This window comes from Onychostruthus taczanowskii, unplaced genomic scaffold, assembly GCF_017590055.1.
Source record: "Onychostruthus taczanowskii isolate IOZ18803 unplaced genomic scaffold, ASM1759005v1 scaffold20, whole genome shotgun sequence".
NCBI lineage: Eukaryota > Metazoa > Chordata > Aves > Passeriformes > Passeridae > Onychostruthus > Onychostruthus taczanowskii.
This window is the reverse complement of record NW_024499240.1, coordinates 8,676,350-8,699,909: the sequence shown is the minus strand read 5'-3', so window position 1 is coordinate 8,699,909 and position 23,560 is coordinate 8,676,350. Positions and strand designations below refer to the sequence as shown.

The window sequence follows — 23,560 nt, the reverse complement described above, 5'->3', positions numbered from 1 at the left end:
CCCTAATAACTCTACCACTACCATAGGAGGCTAAGTTCTGTTCTGCATGTTTACAATTTTAAATGGTAATGGATAACAGTTATTCAAAACATCTAAATTATTTTGAAGCTGACATCCCAACCACAGAAGTAGTATTAGTCTTTTACACATCCATCTGTAAACATATCTGCATTGGCTTCTTTGTAAACATAATTGCATACTGCAATTTTCCAGGATTAAGAGTCCAAAACACTTCAATAAGGTTATTCATAAGAAGGGAGTTACTTAGAAGTTTAAATGGTTACAAAATCAAGGCTTTTAAGGAGCCTGAAATCTCACCAGGTTTCACTGAAACAACTCTAAGTACTTAAATGACTTGAAAGTGGGACTTGGGAGTTCTCAATTTAGCTAATTTAGAACTCTAGTAGATTGTAGCAGCACAAACATATAAATCCATTTTCAAATTATGCAAAGATAGAGAATCACATGACTGAACAACTAATGTGAATTAAAAAACGTCTAGGAGTCTCACGTCAGAATGCAGGATACTGTCTTTTCAATCAGCATTATAATAATTATAATTAATCTCTTAACTTCGGCTAAGTATTTAATCAGTATTAACTATTACTAACTTTTTCAAACATCCCAATGAGCATCTCTGACACTCTGCATTGGGTAAACACTATTTTTAGCCATCCTTAAGCCCATAGCCTGAATTTTAAACTATGTTTAGGCTGCTGCTTAACACAACTGATACCTTCATTAAACAGTTTAAAGCCAGCATCATGATTAATGTCTCCAATCACACCATAAAGTTTAAATAGTAAGTGTGCCTCTGCATTCACAAATGGCTGCAACAATTCTTTTCTGAAGAATACAGAAACCATTTTCTGTGAGAATATTCTTAGTAGTCAGTTTACCATTTTGATTCTCCAGGAATTCTGGAAAGTAGAAGAACTCTGGGATAAGTTCCTTGACATCATTGGGGTTGTCCATGAGTGCCTGCCAGGTAGCAGGAATAGAGTGAAACTGTCTGTCAGCACAGTCAAATCTGTGGATCAGAAAACCCAGGTTAGACTTGGACAATTCCCTCAGTAAAATGACAAGGAAGAAGCAGGAGTGGGCTGCTTATTTGCTCAGCATACCTGCCACTCTGAAGCTGGATATGAAGTGTTGTGAAAGGCTCCACCCGAATGAGGTAATGCATGACACCAGCAGCATTTGAGTAATGTGTCCCATAGTGAAATTTGTCAATCATCCCAAGAGGATCCTCAAAATTCTCATATCTGAAGAAAGAAATCTTTATAAATACAACTGGGCATTATGGTTGATTTACATATGGACTATGCTTATTCCAGAAAAGAAATGACCACAGCAATCTATGAGAGGAAAAATACATTGAGTTCCATCAAACATGGAGATTCCAAATCTTAGACAGTCCCAAAGAAGAAGACTGCTCATAGATAAAAATGTACACCAGATGGAGCCTTTGCATGCCTGTTATACTCTTCCCTAGGCATTTGCTATGAGCTGTCAGAAACCAGACAAAGAGCAGACAAGGCTGATGACTTTACACAACAGACCAACACACCCCACATCAATAAAATGAATATTTACTAGTGAATAGACCTGTGATGGTTTCCTGCAAGATTTAGGAAATGTGTTTGACTGTGCAGGATGCAGAAGAGAGATCTTTCTCACACTCATGGCCATTTCCTTTTCTACTGGCAAACTCACTCTACCATGCCACCATCTGGCTGACATATTCCTCAGCCTCACAAGGCTGGTAAGAGAAATTCTAGTTAAACATGCTTCTAGAGAACCCACTTCATTACAGTCAGGATAAAGCCCAATCATTTAAAGGAAATTCTCCATGTTCCAAGTTTTCAGAAGATTTTGGAAGACACCTAACTGCAGTCTGGTATAATAGCACACTCACTCTCCAGACTAGCAAACAAGGGAAAAATCACTACTGCTGTGTGGGTGTAAGTACCTGTCATTGGCACCTACAGAGGACCTGCTGAAAGTCACTTGAGACATATTTTAAGATAATAACCTATGCTTGAAAAAAGGAGGAAGCACAGATTTAGGATCAATGCTACCTCTTAGGCAGCTCAACTAAACAGTATGATTTCACATTCCTTACCTTGAAGCAGATATGGGACACATTATATCTTTTCAAGCCATTAAATTGTTTCTACAATCTTTCACATTTTCATCTCCACAGCTCAGAAACAACTGAAAATTTATAACAGTAAGTTTTGTCCTTTCACTGCCATATAACTGAGTGCTATATAATATAGTCTGAATGCAGCAGGAACAACAAACCAACAACATTTGCAAGTGCATCTGTTATGTCATAAAACCAGCTTCAAAAATTTCACTGTCACAACTTTGTTTTTTAAATGTGTTATTTGCCTGGAGGCTCAGAAAAGACAAAGAAATATAACCAAGTGTTCAAATACATACTTCTCTTTCACAGTCTTAGCATTCTTCTCATTTACCACACCTATAGGTTTGGACAGGTCCCTAAATACTGCAGGATTATTCAGGTCCAGTTCTTCTGAGGTATAATCTCGTAAAATCCAGGGAAACTAAAAAAAAAAAAAAAAAAAAAAAGACAAACATCAGATATTAAAAATACATCTTTCAAACCAGACGAAACACATACCTTTGGCAAAAATTTAAAAATTAACTTTTTAATTACCACAGGATATTGAGCAAGGTCATTGTAAGTTCGTCCAGCCATAGTGTTTAGCTGAATAAGGTAGTCAAAGTTGGATATTTCTCTATTCACCCATTTCTGAAAGACAAAGAAAGATAAAATGGAATTCACTATATCAAAGAGATAATTATTGCAAATTACACATCCTGTCAGCATCTATCTGCCAGAGGATAGCACTGGCAAGTGAAAAGCACAAGAGCACAAAAATTGTATGCAAGTCCAGATTCAATTTCTCATAATGAAGTTTATTTTCCTTTTGATTCAGTGATTGTGCTATCTATATTTCATTGTAATCAGGTCCTGCTTGGTGACAGTACTGCTTCAAATACAGAGCAGCAATTAGTAACCTTGCTAAAAAGGAAAAGAAAAATAGGAAGTAAGAGAAACAAAAAGAAGGCAAGTACGCAGATACTGATAGAAAGGAGAACAGAACTTTGAAATCCATCTGAGTGCTAAGATCAAGCCATTTTTATAAATTATTCTCCCATTGGTTAACAGTACAGGTTAACAATTTGTAAACCAAACTGTCTGCTACACCTTTGTTTGCTTCATTATTACATTCTAAACCAAAGAGCAGACACAGCTGTGTTCAGAAGGGCTCAGTATTTGTCTGTAGAGTGATGGAGATGTGTCACAACAGATGGTATTTTCTCTATGTAAATACACAACTCAATAGTTTTGATTTTTAGGAAAACAAAGAACAATCAAAGTATTTCCAATATTTTAAACTCATTTGTAAAGCTTCCTCCCTCAGAGAAAATAATTTTGATGAAGAGATGGAAGATAAAGGTACATTTACTATATAAAAAAATTTATCTGAGTTTATGGTAATATGGACATTTTCATATTTTCTTTTTTTACCAATATTAGTAATTACCACTTAATTTTCATGTGAGTTTTGTTGAAAGACCCTGTCATGAAAAGATAGCAGGGAAAATTATTTGCACATCCAGTGAAAGAAGTTTCAAAGCAGCACTCAAGATCATAGACTGAAACCAGAAGCCAATCTGCCACGTTTTATGTTCATGTTAAAACGCCTGTCAGTCACATCACCAGAGCCTGGCTTTATCCATTTACCTGACTGTAAACACAAACCAAACCATCCTAAAAATATGCACGTGAAAGTTCAGGGGCCAGGCTGAGGATAGACATTGGCAGCTGCCAGCTAAATACTGGGGGAGTTCTTCAAAAAGCAGAGGAAGTCTTTAGACCATTGAGCTGAGGTCTTGTACCTGCATCAAACCCGATGCTTTGAAAAGTTCCTGTGGAGATCTGGTCCCAGAAATGTTTGGAGAACGCAGTGACAATATCCGACTATACACTTTGTTTCGTACCTGTTAGAAAACAGCACTAATAAAACAATATTCTGGAGACTGAAGCTGACAATTAAGCAACTTGTCTGCTAATTAAAATATGAAATAAATAGGACACAGTTACACTTACAAGTACTTCGATCTCTTGTTGTTTAAAACATTTGGACATGGATGGGTGTGACATCCTTCACATCAAAACCAAACCACAAAACATTTTCTAAGAGCTGACATTCTAGTAAGCTGACCTACTAGTATGTAACTCACCCTAAGTTCTGAAATTTATCATAGCTCTCATAAAAAGGATCACTGATATTACCCAAAGGGGAAAAAGTTCACTAGTCCTTAACCATTGAATATCAATGATTTCTAATGTTGTTGTAAGAAAGGAAGTCCCCTTTGATGTTTAATTAATTTGTTCAATTAAACAGACATCTTTAATAAGATGGGCTTCAAAGCATTTAGATTACTACTGATGTGATTTTAGTTAAACTATCATTCTGTGTTAGAGAGAGAGAGAAAGGAAAAAGGAGAATCTTGTTTTAGCTATCTTTTCACAAGTTAACCAGTTTCTAGGTGCCAGACTGCAGTGTAGTTTTCCATGATGGCTATGTAAAGCAAACCTTTTGCTATTAGTGTTACAGGAATACGAAAGGCACCAGACTCAAATTCACTCATTGATCTCAAACTTAACCTTGTGCTTATTACATAAATCCATGACATTTAGGAAACCCATACCTCCTTATTGAAGTTGAGGAAATAGTTGGTTTGATCCGTAAGGAAGATCTCCAAAGCTGACCTCCTCAGGTTGTACCGGCGCAAATGGATCTCTCGAATTTGAGAAAGGTGCCATTTGAAATCAAAACCTACCCCTAGGAGGAACACTCTGTTTACTGAGTTGGAATAGATATGAAAAAAACTCTTTTCATACAGACATAATGCAGTACCAGCTCCAATCACTTCAGAGTTATTCCTAGAAAAGGAAAGTCTTATAGCTGACGTGATTAACTATTTTGCAAGGAAAATATTAACTTCAGATATTGTGCTGAAAGAAATGAAGCAAGAAATACCTGATGGAATGTAGAATTTGCTTTTGATTTCTGACTAAAGATATAAATGTATTCTGTTGACAAAAAATATGAACCAACCCCTTTTGCTTTCTTAAACACGATCAAACCAACTTTTATGTTTAGATTTCCCAAAGGCTGAACATTTTGGTATACTGATTTGGGAAATTTTACTATTATTTGTCCAACATTTCACTTCAGTGTTTTCATAGCCAGCTGTGTATGTTCTATTAAAGTTCCCTAAATTAATAAAGATGATTAATGCTTACATACTACTACTTTTTAATCAATGCATGAGTACAACATTATTTGTTGTAGAAAGAAAACAGAGGTGCCATTTACAAAGCAAATTAGAGGTAGTAACTTTTTTTCAGTCAGCAGGTTTTTTAGTAAGTTATTTTTAAAAAATTCTAAGAATAGTTAATCAATTTACCAGCTCAGAAGCAACAGTTCTAGATTCTTGATTCTGAAGGGATCAGTCAGCCACTAATCATTAAGTGCAATATTAATTTTAAGTACAGACCAACAACTTGTCTCTTTACAATTACGTTGATATCCATTTTCAAAACATAAACTCAGCCTACTAAAAGCAGAATGATGAACAGCACTGAAAATAAAGAGATATTGATCATGCTTACCTTCCTCTTTCTCAATGCTACCATCAAAGAAATAGATGTGCTGGGTAGTGACCTCCAGCCTCCCTGGTATCACATCAATTACTGTAATGAGCTCACAGTCTTCAGACAATATTAGCTTTTCTTTCTGACTTTCCTCATCCTTCTCATCTCTGCAAAAACATCACTAAGTGTTACATGGTTGGATAGGTTATACTGTTGCTTAGGTCCTTGCTAAGAGTACAGTTCAGAAAAGAATCAAATTTGAATGGCATTAAAACTGCAGAATAAACAATTCTATAAAGCTGCTTTCATCAGCAGTCTTGGATGTTTCAGACTAGACCACAAACATAATTTCACAGCATCGCTCTTTCAATCTTGATATTTTGGTCTCAGGCACAGTAGACTTGACTTCATGTGAAGTTCAAAACCATCAGGCTGCATTTCCCTTCCTTATTTAACTGTTAGGTGATTAAGCTCTCTGGCCCAGAGCAAAGCCAAGCTCCAGTTCATGTGACTGAAGTTATTATCTTCAGGTTTATTTTGCTATAATCTACAGCAAGCATTTCATAACCTTTAAAGCACAAAATGTACCAGTACCACTCATAGTGCCAACTCTCTACTGCACTTAACAGCACAAACATAGATGCATGCTCAACATGACATGTCCAATTACTGAAGCAAAACATTTGCTATCCTCCTTCAACTCCCCTTTCCCTGCTCTCTCTCCTGCCCTTTTTTTGGTTGTAGTCACACAGGTGACATGAAGGAAGCACAGCAGGCCTTCCCTCTGGAATGCTCCTAAACACAAGGTACTCTCCAGCACTTAAATGCCAACCATGCAGATTTTCAAGCTATGCAGCTGACAGCGGAGTGAATGACCATGGCAACTATAGACACGAGGCAGTTCCAATCTGGTCCATGTCCTTACACAGCAGATTGCCTCCTGAGAATTATGGTCAATATACACAGTAGAAAAGCCTTAACAATTCTGTAGCCCACCTGTGAGCAGTGAATCACTAATGGATTCTCATAAACATCTACTGTGGCTCCTTTTCCCTAGGGTTTTTCTTGTCTCAATGGTGACAACGATAAACCCAACAGCAACTTTGCTGATCAAAACTGCCTTGGATTGAATTGTTAAGGCCAGAGAAAGAAGGAACTTCAGATGCTATTCAACTCCCAAAGTTGTTTCTCACTCCTTATCCCTAACACAGAAACAAATGACAATTGTTTATCCTGTTCTACTTACAAATTGGAACTGGCCGCTGTGTCCTCTTCTGGTAGCTCCAGAACATCATCTTCCAAGTCACTCACTTTCACCTGCTTCACCACCTCCAGAAGCAGAGACTCACTAGAGGGCTGTGTCTGGTGCACACCTAGCACAAATAGAGTTATAGCTCATAACTTTTTCTGCTACAATACCTTTGGAAATTTAACCTACTAAGCCTGTCTTCTACAGCTGAATTTTGGTTTTAACCAAGTAAGAAGCAACCAGGCTTCTTATATATTTTTGTGGTTAAGCAGAACAGTACAAACAATCCTTGAGCTACACTGAAAATTATGACAACACATACACCTGATAAAAATTAACTTGAATTCTGATGTGGACACTTAAAGTATTTTGCAATCTTTTTCCAGACATTGCTAAATCATACAGATTTAATAGAAATGCACTGTGTTTGCTTTTTGGTCACGTGGGTTTACAGGAGTGTTTTGTGAGTGTTTTTTTGCTTGAGCCTTGATATCCAATACACCAAACTTAACAGCTACACCCCTAACTCAGCTGTTTGGCACACTTCTGAAACAAAGCACTTCCTATCTACACATTTTAGCCACAAATTCTAAAAGGCTTTGAACAAACACTGCTTGCTATAATCTCTTTGCTTCTTTCTTGAAGAAATAATCTCATACAAGAAAGTTGTAGGACTTCTTATCGTAAAACAAAGGAGTTGACTTTTATTTATTGTGCAACAAAATCCCACACTTCAATGAACCAGGCCAAACAAATTCTATTCAGTAGGAAAATGCTGTTTCAGGTCAAAGAACCACCCTCACAATATAGACTTCACTACAGATGAAATAAAGAAAAATCAAGATCTAAGGATATAAGCATATACTGCTTATTAAACACAAAGAGGAAAGTGAGTACCTTTCTCTGGTAAGAACTCAAGTGAGACAGCAAATACAACTTTACCTAAATTATCTCTCAGGTCACTAGCATCCTGATGAGAGTTGAAGTTGTAATTCTGCACTAGTTTTAGTCTCATACGTGAAAAATTTTCCACGTTTGAAAGTTTCCAGTGACCAGGACGCTGTTTCCTAAGAAAACAAGAATATTCATAAAAACAATCTGACTAATAACCTGCAGGAATGAGCCGATTACAAAAGAGTGCATATTTAGAAAAATACTGGTCATCCACTTGTACATTGTAAAAAATAAAATATTAAAATGCAGTTTATTGCTTTTGTTTCACATTGCAGCTCTGATCATCACTCTATTTTGCAAACAGTATTTCTTTTCACAGAATTAGCAAGGTTGGAAGAGATGCTCAAGAGCATAAAGTGCAACGGACAAACTACCATCACCCCAAAATCACTTTCTAATAAGAACATTCCCCGACACGACTTGAGGCCATTTCCTATTGTCCTGTCACTCAAGACTGTACATCTCAAGCACGGTTATTGCAGTCAATCTGACCTGGTTTTAACCACATGAAACAGTGAGGAAATTCCTTTTAAGAATCACACCCAGTTTAGGAACTCCAGTCTCACCTTTCAGCCCAAGGCCCACGCTCAGAGAACAAGTACAGCTGGGCTGCTCTCCACTGCCTCAGCGTGGCTGTGTGCTGACTGCTCAGCTGTTTGAGCATACTGTTGTACCGCAGGTTTTCCTGCCGAGCCTTTCTGCTGAACGGCTCCACAAAGTGCTCCTGAAAGACCATTGCAAATACATCTAGCACTGAGTTAACTCTGACCTCGGAAAACAGCTTTCCAAGAATGCTCAGAAAACAAGAAGAAACAGAAAAGGTTTAGCAATAAAATATTATGAATTTTTAAGGTAATACTTTGGAAAGAAATTTAGACCTAGAAGAAATAGTGCCAGACTTTAATTTAAAGATGTGGAGACAGCATTATCATCAATGCTGAATCCACACTAAAGCAATTTTTCATCATCAGAAAAGCAGTCAGTATTAGAAATCCTTCTATAATAGGTAAGATTTTTCTTAAATTCTGGTATTCTTGAATGTGATTCTCATTGTATTTTTCCTTTAGCTATTCGAATAAAATAGACCTACAAGTTTTGTTATTAAGAAAGCAAAGAGACATGTAACTTCACTGTGATATTGCCTGCAATTAATTACCAGTTAGCTCTAATGCTGAAACTCAATCTGGACCTTATATAGAAAGGTCAGTTTAGAAGTAATTTTTCCACACATTAAGTACGAATCATTTACTGTTGTAAATGCTTTAGTTGTATTGAAATAGGGTTTTTAAAAAACCCCAAACAAACAGCTCATAATAGAAATCAGGTTTTAATAATTCGAAACACAAATCAAAGAGGATGTAGCTTATGGCTGAGCATATTTCTACCTCGTGAAAAGGAAGGCCTAATATACTGAAATTACTTTGATTGCATGTAAGACTCTTAACAGAGCAGAACTACAAAGCATATGCTAGAAGTGCATATGGTCCCACTGCCCATAAAATCTTAATTAAATTAACCTGTTTACAGTTACGTGAAGTGGATCATCCTGAAATTAATTTTCACCATCTTTTAGAAGGCAACTCTGAAGAGAGTTCTTTTAAGAGAACCTTGCACTCACTGAAAACCTTACCTGAAATTTAAGTTTACTTTCTCCTCTTTCCCGGTCTCGCTTGTGCATGTTCACCATAAATGCTTCATAACAATCTTTCCAATAAAGTGCCATCTGCTCATTATCATGTCTGAATGAATTCTCTTCATATTGCTTCATATTTGGAATAATCTGGCTCACCAAAACAAAACAAAAAGTATCATGATTTCTGAATGGGTTCCTCTGCTTTCATGGCTGAAAAGAGGGGGTAAATGATAGAAAAAGAATTCATTACTTACATATTTGTCAATATAAACTTGCCACTCGTCAGATCTGCAGTATTCTTGAAAGTCCTCAAAGAAAGATGGGCTGCCATTGGTAGGGGGCAATGAAGGAAGGTGCAGATTCATAAAGAGAAGTTCATAAACCTTGGATACCAATGTCCGAACAAGGGGAATCAAAAATGAGTAAGTTTCTGTCTTCTCTTCAATTGACCTACTCAAAATGCCTTCCAACTTCCCCAGGAGGTAGCACGCTTCAGGCTGGCTCTCAATTACTTTGGTCTGAAGGAGGGTGTTTAGTTTGGCTGCTGCCATAGCACAGACCTACAAAAACAAACAGCAAAAAAGGAATGTGATCCTCCTTGAGCACCCATCTTTTTCCTGCCACTCCTGCCTTCATATTCCCATCCTCAAACAGAAGTCCTCTACCTCTTTCTTGTGCTCCACAGGTGCATGCTGACAAGACTGTAGAGTAAACCTGCAAAAGCTAAGAACCAATAAAACATCTTCCCAACAGAAGGATGAGGGACTGCCACAGGTCTGCTCACTGGTATGAGCAGCTCTCCCAAAAAACACAACAGTTACATCAAATGTGCCCTTAAAACTCAAGTAGTACCACTTGCAAGAATTTGCAACAAACCTGTAAGTTGTCTTGTGCAATAAATCCAAGGAGCAGCTGGACTTGCACCTGTGAAAGCCTAATTGCTTCTAGGCCAGCAGAGTACCAGACTGACAGACTATCCATGAGAGTCACTAGTTCTTCCAAGAGCTATTAAAGAAACATAAAATTAGCACAACATTAAAATAAATCAAATAAACTGAAATAAAAGTAACAGTAACTACCCTAGCTGGAGACCCAATCATTTCAAAGGGCCGAAGAAGAGGCTGTGTTCACATTTGTAACTTAACCAAACCCAGAAAATCATCCAAGAACACTGCAGTTAAACCAGTAATTTAAAGAAATTCCTGACAATAAAAATCTACCTAGCTCAGTACATTAAGTCAAGTATGTCCCCTAAATAAAGTACATATACATACCTCTGCGCATGTGTGTGTGTAGAGGGAGAGGGAGAGAGAGAGTATATATATCCTTACTGTTTTTCCTATAAATTAACTCCAGTAAATGCCATATCCTTAGAAAACTTAAAAAGCTCCACTCTAGGCACTTCTTTCTGTCAGTATTTAGATAGCAAAAGTGACACAAGCCTTGTGAAGGGTGGGTATTCCCAAGGCAAACAGCACATTTCACTATCCAGATGTGTTTGTTTAAAACTAATACACCTTGATATACTCTCTAACAAATTACTCAAATGTAAAATTATTCTGACTGAAATATCCTATTTAAGATATTACAGTGCTTCAAATTCTCCCTGGGCACAGAAGAAGACAATCTATGAAAGTACTGTTATTTTCAACTCAGAGTTGCAAAGAAGCACAATTCTCATCACTCCAAAGTTCTCATTCTAATTAGGTCTCACAACAGAAGGTAAAGCTTTTAACAAGAAGAAACTTTTTTTTTAAAAAAAGCAATTTAAAGCTTTAAGCTATGTTTACTTATAAGCAGGCATTTTGGAGAACAGCAGAGGAATTACTGTGTTAACAACCCTTGACATTATGTATTTTTCTTAAAGGAAGTAGTCTTACAAAATATTTTTAAGGATTTCTAGAGAAATAATTAGGTTTCCATATAATCTCTTTTTTTGCTTAGAAAAACTGAAAATCAATGACAACTCAGATTGTGAAGGAAGCATGACCAGTGCCAGAGATCACATAAATGTTGAGGTATAATTTATCCATTGAAACTATGGGTCAAAACCCAGAAGTGACATTTCCCAACTTGCAACCAAGAGCAGAGTTTCAGCTGGTCTTTCGTTCAGGATGCTCAGAGAGTCATATAAATGCTGATAAACAGTGCAAAATCTGCTTAGGCTACAACTGATGCTGTTTCATTAGCTTTTACATTTTCTAAATATTTCTCCAGTCTGAAGAAACCTGGATTCTCAGTAAAGAGTACTACTTACATGTCTACTTAATTTGCAAAATTTACTATATTCCCTGTGGTAAATATTCACATTTTTATTCATGAAGGGGCACTCTAATCCATTCCACTATAAATCCTTACTCTGTAATATCTGTGGTTTAATATGACTGGAAGGGTGACAGTATCCAAACCAACAACTCTCTTGTTAGCATTTCAGCCCATATACAGTACTTCCATTATGCAGTTACCGTACCTTTTCTGTCCATAAATTTGAATTAATGAGTCCTTCTGCCTGCAGGAAACCTTGTACAATTAGCAAGAGCTTGAAGGCATTTTCAGCATGTGTAGGGAGAGCTTTTGAATCTCTGTTATCAGTGACTGACCATTCTAACATCTTCTCCAGCAAGCTGCATGGAAAACAAAATCCCAAAGTAATACATGTTCTGAGTGTAAGTGGCTTTAAAAAAATCCAATTAAGTATTTAATTGAATCTCAGTCTGCAGTTACATAACTGCCATCTTCTTGATAAGCCAATGAGATAAAAGCGATTGAGAGACTGATGAAAACAGTGATAGTTTTAAAACCTTCTGGCCTCAAGACACACCTCCTAAACAGGTACAGGAATATATTTCTGACAGTATGTGAAGAGACAGCAGAGAAAAGTACATATTGTGGGGAAACACCCATCTCTTCCCAGCTTCACTCATGTCCCTCACTTCTGTTTACTCTCAAAAGGGATGAACTGTACACTCACTTGAGTTTTATTTCATCAGAAGGCCGCAGCAACTCGTTGGACATCCCCAGTTTGGTGAGAGCAGAGAACACCTGTCCTCTCTCAATCCAAGCATCATCATCAGATTTTTCAATACCTTTCCACATTATACACAGTAGGATGTCTGTGAGTAACTGCAGGAGTTCATTATCACTCCCCTGCAAAAGAAGTGACATATTTAAAGCCCTTCTAGTATAGAAAACCTTCAAAACATTTCTTATTAATCACAGCCCTTATGCTTCCATGTTTCAACATTTGAAACTCTGCAGTCTTCAACTGGACTCTAAAGTCCAATTGAAAAGCTCACGAAAACACAAATATAAGAGACTGTAGCTTGCTTGTATGATGTAAACCAAGCTGCCTTTAGCCACTCTTGATTTTTTCACAGCAAGTCTGCTCCATACCTCCTCTGAATGATAAAGGATGTTTAAATACAGAGGGAGAAGAGTTTGCAGGGGTTTTTTTTGTGGTTTCTTGTGGTTGGGAGGTTGGCCGTATTTTTTTGTTTGTTCTTTTTTTTTTAAACACCAAAGCTACCCCAAGTGGACAATCAAAAAAAAAAGACACATTACAAAAGGAAGTACCCCATTTCCCTATAAAAGGGCCATTTCATTTTGTTCATTATCCTGTTGGATGATAGGAGAGACAAATAAAAGTAATAATCATTCATTAGAGAGATTGAAAGAACAAAATGAAATTTCCAACAGCTAGAGAAACCAGTCAGGTAGTTACTTACTCCTTGATTTTCAAAGAGAGAAAGCTCAGCAGCGAAACCCACATCATTCGTAACACCCGGCTCTTTGTCAGGCTGCCCAGAGAAGGGCTTTGTGCTCTCTGTGGGTGAGGGAGTGCTGGGCTGGCTGTCTGTCATCTGATTCCCAACATCAGCCAGTTCATAAGAGTCAACACTGGACAAATCTAAACTCAAATGTGAAGGATTACTGTGCCACAGCTCTTCTCGGCCCTGCGAACTGAAAGACATCTCTGCTGTGGGTGCATCTTCCAGCGGCATCACAGAGAAATGGGCAGGGACGTCCAGGGATTTGTTGTCTTCTAAACTCCACTGATCAAAGAGACCATTAACTGATGCAAAGCTGCCAGTTTTCTCTCTCTCTGTCTTATCAGCTTGATGCTTCTGAAGCTCTTCAGTAGGAAGTTTTTTATCCTCTTCCCTGGAGGAACCAGTCCTGTTCTCCTTAAAGCCAATCCGGACCTCTGAGTTTTCTTTCAGGAATAGTCTAACCAAAGTGTCCTGCCAGCCCAGCTGCTGAGAAATCTGTTCTGCTGCATCCAATTGGGAATGCAAAAGGTGCAAAATCTAAGGACAAAAGATATCCCATATCCACACATTAATTTTAGCTTGTAACTGCATCCATCTGGCTATCCAATTAAATATTTTACAATCTTACAACTTCTTTACTTTTCTTACAACCTTATATAAAGTGCCATAATAGGCTAATAAGCAAACCAGCCACAAAGTAATTTTTCCTCATTAAAAATATATATATTTGAGAAAAAAAGAAGTAAAAAGTAAAAAATTCTCAGGAGTAGGGGAGAAAAGAAGCTATCAAACCATATTGGTAAGTTGCCATATCTCAGCAACTCTTCTGCAACAATTCCTTCAAAAGCCAGTTATCTCAATAAATAATCCCATTCACCCATAGTCTAAAAAATTCTTTAATAGAAAATATGCTTGATTAGAAACTATCAATAAACTTGTAGTATTAATAGCTTACTGATAGTACACATTATAGTTTCACTTCTTTGTTTTGGGAAACCTTAATAGATGGTGTCTCACAGCTACGATTCAGTACTAATTCCAGTGATACAAGCTTTGAGAAAACTCAGTAATTCAAGGAATCTACTATCTCAAACCTGTAGAAAATACAAGCTACTTGAGAATCATAATAGAGGCTTCACTTTTTGATTTGGCTTTTAAAAGTACTTGAGTACACAAAATTCAACAGTAAGTGACAGATGGGTCTAATTTTTAAAATAAATCATTGCTAAAGAAAATAGTAACAACAAATATTGCCACTGTGTTTCAAAGAAATAATATAGTTATCACACTGTACAGTTTATAGGCTTGAAGGACAGTATTCCAGTTCTAAAGAAGACAACTAACCTTTCTACAGATAATCACTCTCATGTTTATATCTGATCTATGAGCCAGGTACACTACAGCTAGGAGATCTTTATAATTCACAGCAGGATCTGTAGGGAAGAAAGAAAAAAGCCACCATAAGCAATATCACACAAGAGAATGTAATAGATAAATATTTAAAAATTGCATTGGAAGTTATGACTGCATCCAGGATAGTAAAAGGAGCAAACTCCAGGGAAGTGAGAAAATGTTAGCTGAGACTAATGGGAACTCTGAACAGAACAGCTCTACAAGTAACATCTCTGGCTTTCCTCAACAAAAACCAGGGATGTGGGCCCCTGAGCAGCAGAAGTGTACTAATGCAATTACCTGCATAAAGAACTTGGTTAAGAAGGTTTTTAATAAGAGAAACGGTAACTGGGGATTCATTCAGAAGGAGTCCCAGCCCGGAGTACCCCACTTCTCTGAGTCTCATGCGGTGCTTGCTCCGCTCATAAACTTTGGTGCATTTCAGCATCTCTTCCATGATCTGTAAGGAAAAGTAGACACAAATGCAAATTGAGCACAAAAAGCATCCGTATCTCTCAAACTTGTGTATGATATAACATGCTGGTCCACAGTTTTTAAAGTTTACTTGATGAACTAACTCAAACAACACGGATAGTTTTTTTAAAGATCCCACTACTTTAGGAGAACACCAATTCCTTTGTGACAATGCCATCTAGCTAACATAAGAGAAAAGAAAAAGGCAAACTTGGATGATAAGTATCTTAGTAAGTACATACACTTCTACATGGAAAACACAAATTGATGTTCAATTGATTAATTTAGGAACATATAATTCAATTCATTACCTTGAACACAAGTTCTCTAAGCCTGTCAGAGTATCTTTGATGCAATAACAGAGCATAAAGAATATCAGCATTCCCTGGTTCAAAGAGCAATAAAAAAAGCTGGTCTGGGGCTGGACTGGAATGAAGTAGGCTGAAGAGAACGTCCAAAATTCCACAGAGCTACAAAATTAAGACAACCAAATTAATACCCAGTTCATTTAGATTTCATGCTTTGTTTTAGGAAAATTTTCTTGGTTTTTAAGTTTTACTTTTGCTGGTTAACAGACATTTTGTTGCTCAGTATTACTGCATTTAAACAACTTTAATACATTTTTTCACTCTACAGAACACCTTATCATATTAAGCAGGATCACAAAGCAAGTTCAAGTGCTGCTGATGCCACAAAATAAAAATTACAGGACCACAACTCCTGGTCAGTTGGAAGTCAACTCATTTTGTTTTGTAAACTAAGATCACTTTTCTAATGGTTCATCCTTATCTTACCTACATCTGAACAGAACCACACATCAGTTAACTTTTGCTTGTGGTCATTTTCCTCTTTGCTCACCCTTCTTTTAAGTACACAAAGCAAGATTTCTAAAAGCCAAGATGCAAAACCAGATCATGTCCAGTTTAAACTATTAATTTACGCTGTGTTACATACCTGCTCCTCGTCACTGGTGGCAGCTATGTATCCGACAATGCTCTGAATTTCTTCATGTGCTCCACCTTTGCTCAGGAAATATTTGATCAGTCCATACAGGGATGTCCGTATTGTCCTCAGGTCATCAGGAGCCAGATCACCATCTTTACAACCAGTCCTGTTTGCCAACGACCAGAAAGGCAACCTAAGGAAGGTCCTCATGGCTCATGTATAGCAATTTGATGGTGCCACTTTGGTAATCTTTCATCTACCCAGGCATCATGCAAAGTTCTAAATTTTTACTGAACTCAAGCAACTGAACAGTAATAATCAGATCAGACTTTGCAAGCCTATCAAAGCCCTGAAATGTAGACTTGTACAGATCTGGATACAGGTCAGGATTGCAGGTTCCCACCTCCCACAGGAAACAGCAAAGTCTCTAGCCAATCCTCCTCAAACACATGATTATATTCATAAGCAGATCTAAATCATCAGCACTGAAAGGTTAAAATTTTAAATTTCTAAAGAAGTCCTACTTCAAATTCTGCAAACATTTGAAAGAACTTAAAATGCTAAACTTTTTATAATGGTAATGATCTATGTTAATTTGCATTGTTGAGCACAGTCCTACAATTTTTTTGGTTTTAATTACTTTACAAGCACTCCTAGTGTCACTGACAAATTTGACATAATCTTAGCATGAAAATTCAAGGCAAGGCAAAGTAGTAAGTTAAATGGGAAAAAAAATGAACGCAATTTTGTAAACGAAATCAACCGCTAAAATCCCACCTGCAGTTTTATTTTTTAATTTTCTCATTAGAACGATGGCAAAAAACCCCAAGAGCCACATAAAATAAATGAGGAGTCAGAAGTAGTAAAACTCATACCCATAATAAATCCTGAGTGTGTCTAGAAGAAACTGCACACCATACTTCTTTCTGAATAGCCTTCTACTGTCCTTGATGATTGTAGAAAGATACTGTATATGTCCTACAACATAAAGTTTTCTTTTAGAACCCAGATAAAGATTTGTGTCATGTGAAGAGTCCTGTGTCTTCACACAGTTACCTGAGGCCAAGAGCTCACCGATTCTGAAGGGAAAGTCACCACTGTTCCAGATGCTGAAGTCAAAAAGTAAGTGGTGATACATCTGTTGCAAAAGCTGCATGTTCTTTTCAACTGAGACTTGCTCTATCAGCAACTGTACAGCCATCAGGACATTCACATCCATTAAGATGCTTGGCACCTTGCAAAATAACAACAGGTGTTAGCACTCAAAATACTGAATGTCCTAATAAAATTTGATTTTGAAAGAAACTTAAGCTTCCATTTTTTTGTCTTCCACAAAAGGAGCAATGTCTGTGCCATTAAAGCAATACAGTAAATACAAAAGTAGTCTCATTTGAATAACCAAACAACACAAAATCTGTATCTAAAAAGCACAACATGAAAAGAAATGAAAGACTGTATTTCACTTTGCAGATAAATACCAACTTCTCACACCTTTTTGCTTTCAGAAACACAAGAAAGAAAATTCCTACTAAGGAGGCCTTTAAAGACTGGCATTCTGGCTATGCTTCAAAATGATCAGGACCACATCCACAAAATTCATTAGTAATGATGTTTCTCAAGTTTGCCCACCTTCTGTAACAAGGCTCCTAGGGTGGCAACTCCATGGGAGTGAATGAGGTTTTCTTGATTAACATGATGTCCCTGAATGAAGTGCTTTATCATCAAGATGAAAGTCGCAACTATGTTCTTCTCCAGACGTGCTTCTGCAGAACAGAACAACAGTAGCAAAAGTCTTATGGTTTATCATTGGATCACTGCATAAAAATAGAGGAGAAAAAGTAAAATCAAGTGTTGATATTCCTCACTACTTCCTGAACTTCTCAACTCCTGTTCCTTAGTTGTAGCCTGTCTTTAGATTTTTTTCCTGTGCAGAATCATAGCCATTGCATGCCTCTCCAGAACAAAGTGATCTCAGTCCTGACTTCAGTTGCTTCATCCATGGCTGCAGGTTACAAACTTCTTTGTTACAATCATTTGCATATGCTACAGTTATTTTCCTTCTGTAGCTGTCAACTGACAGTTCCCATCCATGGCATGCAAAAAAATTAGAGACATAGAGAAGATGTATTTTTTTTTTTTTACTCTTCTCCATCATTTCATTTTTGAAAAAAAGTAATGTTCTGACTTACAAGGTCTGATTTCTCAGTGGTTTTTGTCAAGGTCAAATTAATTCTCAATATTAGCAAAGCTTTTAAAAAAATCTATTCTGAAAGCATCCTTTCAGTTTCTTTTTATTTTAATCCAAAATGTAACTATGTGTGGAAAAGGTAGGAGCCTGAGTATTTTATTAACAAAATATAAGTTTGGCTAAAGGCTAAATAGTGCAGTTCTGATGCTGCTGTTCCCACGTGGCTATGTGACCCAGCACTCAAGCTGCAGGAAAGCTTCTCCTATTGGTATTAGTAAGTTTTACATCAAACATAATTTCTCAAAATAATCAGAATAGAAATTAAAACAATGTCATACCTTGGCACCCATAACAGTAAATCATGAAAAGAAAAATAATGCCATTAAATATATCTATACTTGAAGTATACTATATTTTTTTTCGATAGTGCTGAACTGGTATTCAGTATCCATGTCAGGTATCTAGGAACAGAAAGTGTCTTTCAGCTTTACATAGACCCTCTGGAAAATTCAGCACACAATAAACAGACTTCTGTAATTCAAAAAAGGACTTGTAAAATCAAGCTTAAAAATTAGTTCACTTCAGCTTCACTTTCCTACCTGATGCCTTTGGGGATGAAAACACCACCCAGTCACCCTCTACAGGAGTTACAAGCTCTGGAGGCAGAGTTTCTCCTTCAGACTTCTCAGGCATCTGTGCACCAAGAAAGCTGATCTGTTCCAGCAATGGAAACAGCACATTCATTCCACCAATACAGTTGATCATATCCTGAATCAAGAGAAAAGGCAGGATAAACATCACCATAAATAAAATCCCTTCCACTATAGCAAAAGTTTACTCTGCATACAGGAGTCTCAGAATGTCTCACAGGCCACTTACACATGGACCATCATGTCAGCTCTTGTTCTGAAAGAACATTTTGTACACTCCCTTCCTCCCCACCCCCATACAAACACTGAAAACTGAAGGACACAAAAACTTAGGAACACTCTTCTGCTAAACATATTTGAAACCCAGGAAAAACATTTCTCTGATTTCTAAGTTATTCGCAGCAAGCATGAAGAGAAGACTGTAAGATTAACACCTCTCTGCTTTAATCATCTTCCTGCAACATTTCAACTTCAGGCAATTAAATAAATTAATTTATTTTTTTTTACTAATTCTACACATACATCAATTCTAAGCCTCTCCTTAAAACTCAAATCTCCGAAGTCCCATTTTTCCCCCTCCTTCTCACAAGTGGAGATAGCACAAGACAGTCCCTGGAGGTGGTTAAGGACTGACTGGATTTGGCACTTAGTGCCACAGTCTAGTAACGAGATGGTGTTTGGTCACAGGTTGGACTTGATGACCTCAGAGGACATTTCCAATGTAACTGATTCTGGATTCTGTTATTCAAACAATGCTTCTTGTGATAAGGTATCGTATATTCCAACCACAAGATTTATAGAAGTGATTCACAACCACTTCAAATCAATTCAAAATCAGGGTCTCAGCAAGCTAGTCAGAGACACCCACTCATTTCCCCAGCTTGGTCCAGAGACAAACACTGTGGAGCCATTACTGCGCAAAGAGGACAAACTGAAGTATTTTAGAACTACTCATATCATAGCAAAATTAACTAACGAGTGTCCGAATTTTCTTAACATTAGTCTCAGCAAGTGATTGTAGAGATATGCACAGTGGATATGTACCCTGAGGTATGTGCACAGTGGATATGTATAGTGTAGCTCCAACAATATTTTTCTTATTAATCAGTTTGCCAGTACAGTCAGTTGTTCACAGTTCTGGGAAAAATGGCAGATCTTATTTATAGTGCATACATTTTCCACAAGATGAAAAAATGTGGTATTCTACTGACAAGTCACAAGTGTTAACTAAACCCTACTAATCTTCATCTAACTCAAAGTTTATGACAGCAAGAAAACCATGACAGAATTCCCTAGAGATGACAAAATGCTCTTGATACACAACATGAATTCAACATTATTATGAAGAATTGTCAGGTACCACAAAATATCCTCCTGTACTGTGACAGTAAAAACAGTGGCCCACATAAGTTCTCAATAAATGTAAAGTAAATGCAACACTACTCCAGCTACAGCATTAGCCCATGAATTCTCAGTATAAAAACATAGTGCATCTGTTAAATATAATTTGCATTATGATAGTAACTTCCACCATTCCAAAAGTTAGATGAACATACACAACCACTGTCATTTTTACATCAGGTTCTGCCTCTTCACAACACATTTACCTTGATGTCCCAATTCACTACTTTGTTTCCAGTTAGTCTTCCATGTAAAAGATTTGCAGACAGGTCAAGGCAAATTGGATTTCTGCAGGCCTGTTAAACAAAAAAGCCATGATATCACCAAGATCTACAGATGCTTGAACACAAGATTTTGTGCCAATGTGTTGATATTAAAGTATTTAAACAACATGAAACCCCTAGAATATAACACAGGCTATTTCAGATTTGACATTCTCTATTGTACATAATAATTCCATCCTTTTGCCAAACCTATGTCAGCACAAGACCACAGTTTAATAAAGCTCTCACTGCTCCTCATCCTCCCATAAAAGCCACAGTGCAAACACTGAAAGCAACGCACACTGGGCAGTCAAACAGAAATTATGTCCTGTTTCATACCTTTGGTGTATAATGAAGCAGCACCTTACTGGGGAGGTCTGCTACTTCAGCTTCTTGAGACTTCCATGGAGTTAAACAGTTTGGACCTGCAGTAAAAGGGTACATAAAATCATATGACATATTTTTAAGAGTCCAGTGGTTATTAATGTCGCCCTTTGCAAATTTTATACTACCAAACTTGTTGGAAGAACAAATAGGACAGTCTGAACCATATCTATTTGAGACGTGCTTTGAAGTAGAGTTTCTATGACTTAAATCCTTCATTTCAGAGGGTCTGCTTAAAAAGGAACACATTCTACAAGGAAAGCTAAACTACACAAAGAAGAGGGTTTTTTTTACCTTCAAACAGTTCTCATGTTTGTCTCTAAAAACACCTATCTCATATTTGTCACTAATCTCTGTCATCAAGCCTAAATGCCCAGAAAATTAGTAACCTTCAAGATAGTTTTGTTTAGCAATACAAAATATTTCCTTTAAATGATGCAAGTGTTTTAATGCCAACCTGTAACAACCTTGAGTTATTATGCAACTTAATACCTTTTACACTCTGAACAATACAACATAGCTTTCAGAGTATTTTCTTTGAAATGACCACTTAATTCTTGATTCTTATGGAAAAAACCTCAAGCATAAACGACCTTTAAGTGGCCTAACAAATAAGGGCAATACTTTTAAAGACTCTCAACTGTAAACACATGTGGGCAAAGGGTAGCAAAAGATCAGAATTTACAAGTGAAATTATTACCTGACATTTTAATTTTGCAGGTCTGGTCATATGATAAAGAGATGAGCTTATGCAAATATAAATTTCAAAATCAAACTTCATAACACACTTATTAAATGTTAAGCTTATTTGCTTTAAAGCCCTCTCCTGTAGGTCAGCTCTGCAGTTCTTCTGGACTGTAAGTTCTTCATTATGTGTCTGTGTAGAACAAAGCTTAGCTGGGTCTTGTTCATAACTCATTCCTTTTACTTTCCTAAAACCAGTACAATCACCACTTACCTGCTAAATATAATGCTTTCACCTGAGAAGGCTGCAGTGCTTCATGAAAGATAATAACTGATCCAAGTTGGCCCTCCAAAGATGTTGGACACCCCCATTCACTGTCCTGAGTCCCTGCTGAGATCATTTTGGTGATGAACTCTGGTTTTCCAAGCACCCCACCCCAACCTCCTGGAGCGAGAATGCCCCCAAGTGATGTCCGGTGGGGCATGATTGGGGAGGAAAAAGGCGGGTCTGGTATCTGAGAGGGAGGAGGAGTTGTTGTTCTTTGACCAGCTGAACCAATGCAGCAAGAAGTAAAAGACTGGAGAGTCATACATGGAAGAAAGGAAACAGAACACATACTGTAAATCTATGCTTTAAATCTGAAGACTGCATCTAGCAAAACTGGCCTAAATAAATGAAACCCCAAGCAACAAGTTCTGTCAAGCCTTGAAGAACAAGCAATCCATCACAGTAGGCCAAAAAACAGAGCATACACTTCTCACAGTAGGAGAGAACACCCTTTTCCCAACTAAGAGCAATTTGGTTACCTCAAGAGCTGCATGACCTTTGGCAGGAGCACAGCAGGAAGGACAGTACCTCTGTAGTACAGGGGTACCTTTGTAAATACTCCTCTTCTGGATTATATTATTCCAAAATAATAGCCCAGCATATCTGCTACTGCACATTTCTCATATCAGTTAGTCCACTCAAACAGATACTCATATGGTAAGAATACTTGCCCTACTTCTAGTTATATTGAGATTTATAACGTTTATTCTACAGATGGGCCAAAATCAGGGTATTATCTCGAAATGAAAATTACATTTACTCTCATTTTTTAAGTTTTATACTGATTTTACCATTACAGCATCCAACTTAACTGTTTTCTCAACATATTTAAATATTGAATTAGAACTTAGAAAAGAGGGAAGAATGTTGGGTGTTATAGCCCCGTTTAATATAAATTTGTTTCCCAAAAGGAATGAACAAAGCTTACAGAGGAAATTAAACACGACATACAATCATTTTGATGGCTAGTGTATTGCTAAATGTGTATACACTGGCAATACACTAATGGTTAGATTAACTGCAAGTAAAGTGCTTATTCAGTTACTAAAGGAATAGCATATTAAGGAAACAGTCAAAAAACACCAGTAAAAAGACAAGAAAATAACAGGGAATATTCTTCATTGTTACATCAATCCTACTGGTAGAGGTGCCATTTATTATAATGTCATTATAAATTATGTCAATATGGCTCAGGCAATTATTTTGAGGAAAACCCCACTATTTAATCACTGTCATCTGGTAGACATTTTTGGTTTATTTTTAAAAATAGATGACTAAACAAGCATTACCTAATGGTTAGTTACACTCCAAAATTATATTCTGGACAGTATCCACGGCTGAACACTATTAGCAACAGTCCGAACACTCTCTGCTGTATGAGAGCTCATCCTACCAGGCTATGGCTCAGAAGGGAACTCACCTCATTCATAGCAGGGAATCGAAGTGGGGCAGAGACCTTCTGCTGTCCATTGACATAGATATACACCAGGCTCTGGCCAAAGGGCCTCTTTCCAGGCACGTGAACAATAGTTACGTTGTGCTGG

The 23,560-nt window shown here is 37.2% G+C and overlaps 1 protein-coding gene across 8 annotated transcripts in view; it reads right to left on the bottom strand.

Annotated features, from left to right (window-relative positions):
• The window catches only part of NBEAL1 (neurobeachin like 1), a 79,930-nt gene that overhangs the window by 19,041 nt on the left and 37,329 nt on the right, over window positions 1–23,560 (bottom strand). For all 8 annotated transcript variants that reach the window (XR_005952578.1, XR_005952579.1, XR_005952580.1 and 5 more), the window contains 28 exons: window positions 23,437–23,556; window positions 21,963–22,266; window positions 20,960–21,045; window positions 20,564–20,653; window positions 18,906–19,074; window positions 17,748–17,881; window positions 17,193–17,352; window positions 16,994–17,096; window positions 16,128–16,284; window positions 15,485–15,643; window positions 15,000–15,159; window positions 14,652–14,740; window positions 13,263–13,844; window positions 12,509–12,684; window positions 12,008–12,161; window positions 10,414–10,542; window positions 9,792–10,097; window positions 9,535–9,684; window positions 8,471–8,628; window positions 7,893–8,017; window positions 6,948–7,074; window positions 5,720–5,868; window positions 4,753–4,886; window positions 3,937–4,038; window positions 2,687–2,782; window positions 2,449–2,573; window positions 1,125–1,265; window positions 900–1,030 (listed from right to left, as the gene is read on the bottom strand). Coding sequence is in view for 5 of the 8 variants with exons in the window: in XM_041403727.1 (XP_041259661.1) it covers window positions 900–1,030; window positions 1,125–1,265; window positions 2,449–2,573; window positions 2,687–2,782; window positions 3,937–4,038; window positions 4,753–4,886; window positions 5,720–5,868; window positions 6,948–7,074; window positions 7,893–8,017; window positions 8,471–8,628; window positions 9,535–9,684; window positions 9,792–10,097; window positions 10,414–10,542; window positions 12,008–12,161; window positions 12,509–12,684; window positions 13,263–13,844; window positions 14,652–14,740; window positions 15,000–15,159; window positions 15,485–15,643; window positions 16,128–16,284; window positions 16,994–17,096; window positions 17,193–17,352; window positions 17,748–17,881; window positions 18,906–19,074; window positions 20,564–20,653; window positions 20,960–21,045; window positions 21,963–22,266; window positions 23,437–23,556 (4,516 nt within the window). In the remaining 3 variants the exon portion in view is untranslated. The remainder of the gene's footprint in view (window positions 1–899; window positions 1,031–1,124; window positions 1,266–2,448; window positions 2,574–2,686; window positions 2,783–3,936; window positions 4,039–4,752; window positions 4,887–5,719; window positions 5,869–6,947; window positions 7,075–7,892; window positions 8,018–8,470; window positions 8,629–9,534; window positions 9,685–9,791; window positions 10,098–10,413; window positions 10,543–12,007; window positions 12,162–12,508; window positions 12,685–13,262; window positions 13,845–14,651; window positions 14,741–14,999; window positions 15,160–15,484; window positions 15,644–16,127; window positions 16,285–16,993; window positions 17,097–17,192; window positions 17,353–17,747; window positions 17,882–18,905; window positions 19,075–20,563; window positions 20,654–20,959; window positions 21,046–21,962; window positions 22,267–23,436; window positions 23,557–23,560) is intronic.